Below are 6,964 nucleotides of genomic sequence, written 5' to 3' on the forward strand. Positions count from 1 at the left end.
TGGCAGCGTTCATGTGTTATGTAACTCAATACTAAAGCATGACAGGGGGGGGGGGGGGGGTGCAGCACATTCAGCCAGACTGAACAGAATGCGAGTGACGGGCCAAAGGTGTGTCTGGACAGCGAAGGTGACACAGGAGATAAGGACACGTGGAGATGTGTATCGTGTCCCACAGCTTCAGATGATTACCAGGCTTTTGTAGATGAGAACTTTCTGGACAAGCCAGACTGCTGAGAGATTATCTTATAATGCAAACAGTTGGGTTTTTTTTAATCATAGTTGTTGTCTAAATGACGATATTTTGAGTTGTTTATTGTGGGCGTTTCAGCCTAAGTGTATCCCTACTGCAAAGTCAGTCTTTAGACAAAAACTCCTCTTTAAAACAGTTTCATGAAAAGGACTTTTTCTACATTTATTGTTGGAATATTTAAAGTCCCCTTCCACTCAAACTCTTAACAGAGTGACCTTTACTGTGCAGTCATTTGGATTATGTTCCACATTTCCTGTGCATTTTGTTAAATTCAACAGTTATTACTTCTAAACCGAGTCACTAACCTGCACAATCACAAGATGTTCTCCTTCTGCTCTCACTTGTTTATTTGTGTTTTCTCCCCTCTGTATGAAAGTGTACAAAAACACATCCTCTTTCTCTCATCTGCCAAAGTAAAGTTAATAGTCCCATTATAGCTGATGGATTGTTCTCATCGTTTATTCAGTGCATCCTCCTGCCTCTCCATTGTCTTTGGCCTCTGGGAAGCTGCTAATGCGGCGCCAGTAATAGCTTCGGTAAACTGTTATGTCTGATGTTTATTTTTTGCCACTAATGACGAAACAGTAGCCCATAAACAATCGCAAAAATAAGAGATCCTGGATAGTCAAATATTCACCTGAGTGTTTTTGTCTGGGTTGCCATTTGAACCACAGACAACCTGTTACATAACAAGAGGCCATCACAATAAGCCATGCTGTCATATGAGAAATGAATCCACTTACAACCACTTCCTGTACGACTGACCACCACTTGTTGCTTAAATAAACATGGAGAAGGAAGTGAAGGAGGGGAGGTGGTGGGTCAGGAGGACACAATCTGAATAAATGCACACAATCTTGATTTGACATCAACACATACATATCTGTATTTTAATCTGCACAATATACACACACACACACACACACACACTGCTTTGCTGACTATCGCAGAGAAAAGGGAAGGAAATGTTTGCTTTCACACAATCAGCTGATGACTGGCTAGGTGTTTCCTGTTCTAATGACCTTCTCGCCACCATGTAGTCCCAATGTATGCTGTGATATTGTCTGTAGCGTATGAATGAACCATTCATGGTGTGTTGGTGAACTTTGACCAGTCATTTCTAATTATTTGCCAGCAGAGTGAGATCTGAGCCAAGGACAAGATTTGCCCGAATACCAACCTGTTAATCTGTCCATGGACACAACACAGTAACACAGGGCTGGTGTCACAGTGAAACAGGCTTCCACAGCTGATTCGTGGTGGTAGACGGTCTCTGGCTGCCACCTGCTGGAGAGACAGGAATACTGAGTAATAATGAGGGTTTTCTTCTGGAGAGCAAGTGGGTTTTTCTTGCTTTTCTTTGTGATTTTTTTCTTTGTTTTTATAGATAAGACTTATCTATAGATAGTATTATATATTTATTCATTTTTTTACTTTGCATTAAATTATACTTTAATTATTTTTTGAAGATGTCAGCGTTTTATACGTACGTATATAGAAAAAATAAATAATGATAACAATAATAATGACATTGATGATGGTTTGATTATCATTAATATTATTGTTGTTATTATTGCTATTAATAATAATAATAATAATAATGTAAAATATTTGATATATGTTTAAATGATCAATAAAGGAAAACTTTATTTTTTGCTCCCCACCCTTCCGGCGTAGCCCGTATTTATAATCGAGCACACCACAAAGGGCGGGCCTAAAGCTCGAAGCTCAACCAATCAGTGTTGGCCAAAAGAAAACTGGCTGCAGCCGATTGGCTGAAATTACAGCCGATCATACGCAATAACAATGACAGTTCCGCATTGCCAAATTTCAACCTGACGCCTTTTAAGAAGTTTGTGTGATTCCTGAGCCGTTAAAACTGAGATAGAAGAGTCGTTTTCAGGTGTTTTAGCTCGTTCAGTGTTTCATCAGACAACGAACTGACTGCTGTAGTAAAGAAAGATGGAGGCAATAAGGTGAGGACTTCTTATAGTCATGAAAACACTCCGGCTGTCTGAATAATGTATGTAGTTTTAGTTTTAAACTAGCTAGTTTTGTTTACAATTTAATCGCTATATTATAGTTCATACAAGTATTAGTTTTGCCTAAGTTGAGAGCAAACGTATTAATTAGTTGTACTAGCTATTTGCTTTGTCATTGTTCACACATCACACCCAGTTGTGCTTGTGTTGAGTCACTAACGGTTGGGTAACTCTGGTTTCTCAATGCTGCAGAAACGTCTTCCGGGCTGCCTGGTCCTCTACGGAGAGACTAGACGACAGAACGGCCATCATCACCGGCGCTAACGCTGGCATCGGCAAGGAGACAGCCATCGACCTGGCGAGGAGAGGTGGGCCCGACACCTCTCACTGATCCTCACAGCCACTTACAGGATTGCCACTGTTACTTGCATCATGTATATTACTGTTCTAGTTGGAGTTCAAATCTCTTCATCTGCAGAACCCACAATGGCACGTGCATGCAGGCACAGGGGAAGACCAGCTGCTGCAGGGTCTAGTCTAGTAGAGAAATATGCAACAGGTCTTTGTTTTCTCCCATGTTCCCGAGTCCGAGCTGATGTCATGTAACCGTGCCTTTAGGTCAGCGTGTAGGTAGTCCAAGTGTCAGAGCTGACAGTAAAGCGCTCTTTATGTCATTAAAGGCAGCAGCCCAGGAGTCAGTCTGTCATGCGCATAAAGATGTTTACCCTGAATCATGGAAGAGAGGAGTGCCTCTCTTTCTGAGGAGTTTGGGATCCATTGTCTATAAGATGACGTCATTCCTTAAAAGCTCATTTGTGTCTTAATTTGTGGTTGAGGCACATTTTGGATTGCCTGTATTCTCTTGGGAGGGAGGGTCACGTGGGAACTCCCCCTTAAACAACTCCGATTGTGTGGGAGATTGTCCTAGTCAGAATCTAAAGTTAACTCACCCTCTGTGTTGTGGTGTGGGTGTGTTGGTCGGTCCGCCCCGCCGCCTGCTTCGATGTCTCTTTGGTGTGATGTCTTCCAGGTTCATAGATTGCAGGAAAGCCTTCTTACCGAGTCCGCTCAGGGCTGTCACTGCGCGGTTATACGGCCAGTTTTAAGCCTCACCACGGTCGTATACAACACACTGCAGGCTGATTACGCCGCAAATATCTTCTGATAACGCACAAAGGAGGTCAGAGTTCTCTTGGATTCTGTGAAGTTGCTCTTTGAACTCTCCGCATTAGTCAGGGCTGTTTCAGGCCGTGGTAGTTAAAGTATAAGAGGTGCTTTATCTGTGTAACACACACGCACAGATGTATACGTTTTTATCATTAAGGCATAGAACATGTGAACCTCTATTGCACTGTGTTTGTTGTCATGCACTGTTCACCTCGTCACATTCCTTGTATGTGTACTTGGCAAGAAACGGCCGTTTCTCATGCTGCTGTAGTTCACTGCTGTTCGTCTTTCTGTTCAGGGGCGAAGGTGATCATGGCGTGCAGGGACATGGAGCGAGGACAGGCCGCTGTGAAAGAAGTCGTTGAAATCTCAGGCAGCGAACATGTTGTTTGCATGAAACTCGACTTGGCAGACAGCAAGTCGATTAGAGAATTCGCCGAAGCCATTAATACAGGTGAACCCAATCATTGTAGATCAATGTACACATTAAGGGACTTTAAGGAGACAAAACTATTTCACCTCTTATTGTCCTTTTCCACAGGAGAGCCGAAGCTCAACCTCCTCATCAACAACGCTGGTGTGATGGTTTGTCCTTATGGGAAAACAGCCGACGGCTTCGAGATGCAGATCGGCGTCAATCACTTTGGTAAACAACACGATGTCATCTCTTACCTGTGTCATGAGGAAACGAGTCAAGAAACGACTTTTCTGGGCTTAATACACAACCTAGTGTCTGATTTAATGCCCAATGTATTACTACTATGGTCTCCTGTTATATAGAATCCATTTTAAATGAACCTCTGCGTGTATTTTGTTTTGTGTTTTCAGCAGATTTATTTAGATTTTCTGCTTTCTTTCATCATAACAGAAATTATACAAATACAGATATTCATAAAAAAGATCACTAAGTCACTTTAAAACCTCTCGCACTCACCTGTAGATGGCCCTCGTGTATAAACGTCGCAGGAGATTTCATTAGGGTCAGAAACATCCCATCATTCCTCAGTTAAGATGTATATCTGTAGTACATGTTTGAGCCTCACGAGGGAGCCTGAATGTTTGCGTTGTTCTGATAAAGTCTACGACATCAAAGAACAGCTCACATTCTGTTTGTTCTACTCATGAGAGGAAAAGATGAGATTTCCTGTTAACTCCACCTAAATGCATTTATTTGGTCCATTTATATAAAGTATAATATAACGTGTATATAATAACACAAAACAAAGTTATGTTTTATCAAACGTAGATCGCTTCTAAATGATAATATAAGATTATGCAGAAATGGCAGTAAAAATGGTCTTCTCACTATTAATAGATGAGGCCTATTGATGGTTTGTTTTTGTTTTTTTAAAGTGGGTTCCCAGAAAGAAAAGTTTGTGAAACACTGATCCAGCTGTCAAGTATTTATTGGTGTTGGTGTTAGCGCTTGCTGCGCTGGTGTCTGATAAGACAAATAGTCTCGTGGGAAGATAAAGAGTCCGGTTTATGACCCCGCCAGCAGAACATTTGTCCCTGTCGAGGTTTATAGAATGTTGCTTTAATAACTTCCTTGTAAACTTGGTCACTAATAATCCATGTAGTTCGCCGTAAAAGTCTTCACTGGTCTGTTGTGTTGATCAACACTCGCTCACTGAGAGTCCAAAGGTTTATTTTATTACACTATTGGTATGAAAAGGCCATAAATAGGTCAAAATTACAAGGACGGAGTAAGTATAACTGAGAAATGTGTGACTTTTGTGTCTTATTGGACAGAACTTCATCGATCAATAAAATCCCCTCTTTTTTTTCTAGCTGTCCAGTTTCTTAATTGTGTATTCATATGTTAATCAAAGACTATTTTTAACATCATTTAGACCAAGCATTTTGTCAGCCCAGGCCTGCCAGTTACAGTTTCTCCCAGTTTTCTACCAGATTGAAATATGCTGACATGTACTTGCCATTATTTACTGCTGAGTGTCTGTTTAAACAAAGACCGACAACAGAAACAACCTAGAAATTGACACGTTTCTTACATCGGGACACATATTTACTGGAAAAAAAATCAAATAAAGTCAACATGAAAGTCATTTCCTTGTTCCCCCAGGTCACTTCCTGTTGACGCATTTGTTGATCGACCTGATTAAAAGATCGGCACCGGCCAGGATTGTCACGGTGTCCTCCATGGCTCACTCCTGGGGCTCCATCAACCTGGAGGACATCAACAGCGAGAAGAGTTACGACAAGAAGGCCGCCTACTCTCAGAGCAAGCTGGCCAACGTCCTCTTCACCCGCTCGTTGGCTAAGAAACTAGAAGGTGTGCGTTGTCCTCCATTGTTCACGCGCCGTGTCTCTCATGTCGTACGGTAACGGTGAATCCGGGTGGTGGCGTGTCTTTCAGGCACAGGCGTGACGACGTATTCTCTCCACCCTGGAGTCGTCAAGACGGATCTGTGGCGTCATCTGAGCGGCCCTCAGCAGTTCTTAATGAAGATGGTCAGCCCCTTCACCAAAAACTCTTCCCAGGGAGCTCAGACCAGCATTTACTGCGCGGTGGAACCGTCGCTGGAGAAGGAGAGCGGTGGATACTACAGGTACACTTTGTTTTAAACATGCAGCTCATCGGCAACACCCGATACCTTTTTATGGAGGATGATTGGTGAACAAGTGAATGTAAAATGTATTAATCCTGTAATTTGTCATGCAAACTTTTGGATTCATCAGTTGCAACCTCCCAGATTGGGAACCACCGACCTAATTCACAATATAGTCACAAAACTGGTAAAAGACTTCTTGGTGTGTGGGCAGTTCGGTCTTCTATAAACGGGAGCTATTCATCTGAAATAACTGCTGCATGGCTTTGTACATGTGGATTTTTAATTCACCTGTCTGACGTGTCTTTGCTCACAGCGACTGTGCTCCTGCCAGCTGCTCCGCGGCCGGTAAAGACGACGTCCTGGCGCAGAAGTTCTGGGATTTGAGCTGTCAGATGCTGTCGATACCGTGGTGAGGAGGCAGAGTGGCTCCAAAACACAATCCCTCCATTTACAGAGTTTGCTTTGCAATATATTTCACTGACACTGACGTGTCAAAACATTATCGTGTTATGATTTGTGTTTGTTTACTTACTAACACGCAGTAGTCGCATAACACTCATGGCACTTTAATACTTTTCTATACATTTTTATAATGGCTTTGTAGTGGATATTTGGATGAAATTGTGGAATAAAAGGATTTTCTTCATGTTGCTACTGTTGTTCTGTATTTTCTGGCATTAAACTCAAGTTTTACAATCCATCCCTTTTGTTTTTGTTCCTACTTGCACATATTTTTGGTCAACAACATAGTTGACATTGAACAAGTGAACAGCTAGCAGCACAACATGACAAAACAGAATTGTGACTTGATTAATTGTCAATGTGATGTATTATTGTATCTCTTCTCCATGTATTTTGGTTCTATATATTTGTCAGCTTTTTAGATTTTGTACTTCAAGCAACTATTTAGTCCTTTTCATTTTTTTTGCACAGGCTGCTATCAACTAACATGTGATGTTATTGTTCATAGTTGTCAAGAAGAGTTGAGCCCA

The 6,964-nt window shown here is 41.7% G+C and overlaps 1 protein-coding gene across 1 annotated transcript; it reads left to right on the forward strand.

Moving 5' to 3' along the window:
• The first annotated feature begins 2,080 nt into the window (after positions 1-2,080).
• On the forward strand, positions 2,081-6,641 carry rdh12l (retinol dehydrogenase 12, like). Its single transcript, XM_079291651.1, has 7 exons — positions 2,081-2,226; positions 2,485-2,600; positions 3,698-3,853; positions 3,941-4,045; positions 5,483-5,692; positions 5,777-5,969; positions 6,286-6,641. Exons 1-7 carry the CDS (start codon positions 2,213-2,215, stop codon positions 6,383-6,385), a joined length of 894 nt encoding a protein of 297 aa, XP_079147777.1. The 5' UTR covers positions 2,081-2,212; the 3' UTR covers positions 6,386-6,641.
• The last annotated feature ends 323 nt before the right edge of the window (positions 6,642-6,964 follow it).

The sequence above is a fragment of the Melanostigma gelatinosum genome, assembly GCF_949748355.1.
Source record: "Melanostigma gelatinosum genome assembly, chromosome: 20".
NCBI lineage: Eukaryota > Metazoa > Chordata > Actinopteri > Perciformes > Zoarcidae > Melanostigma > Melanostigma gelatinosum.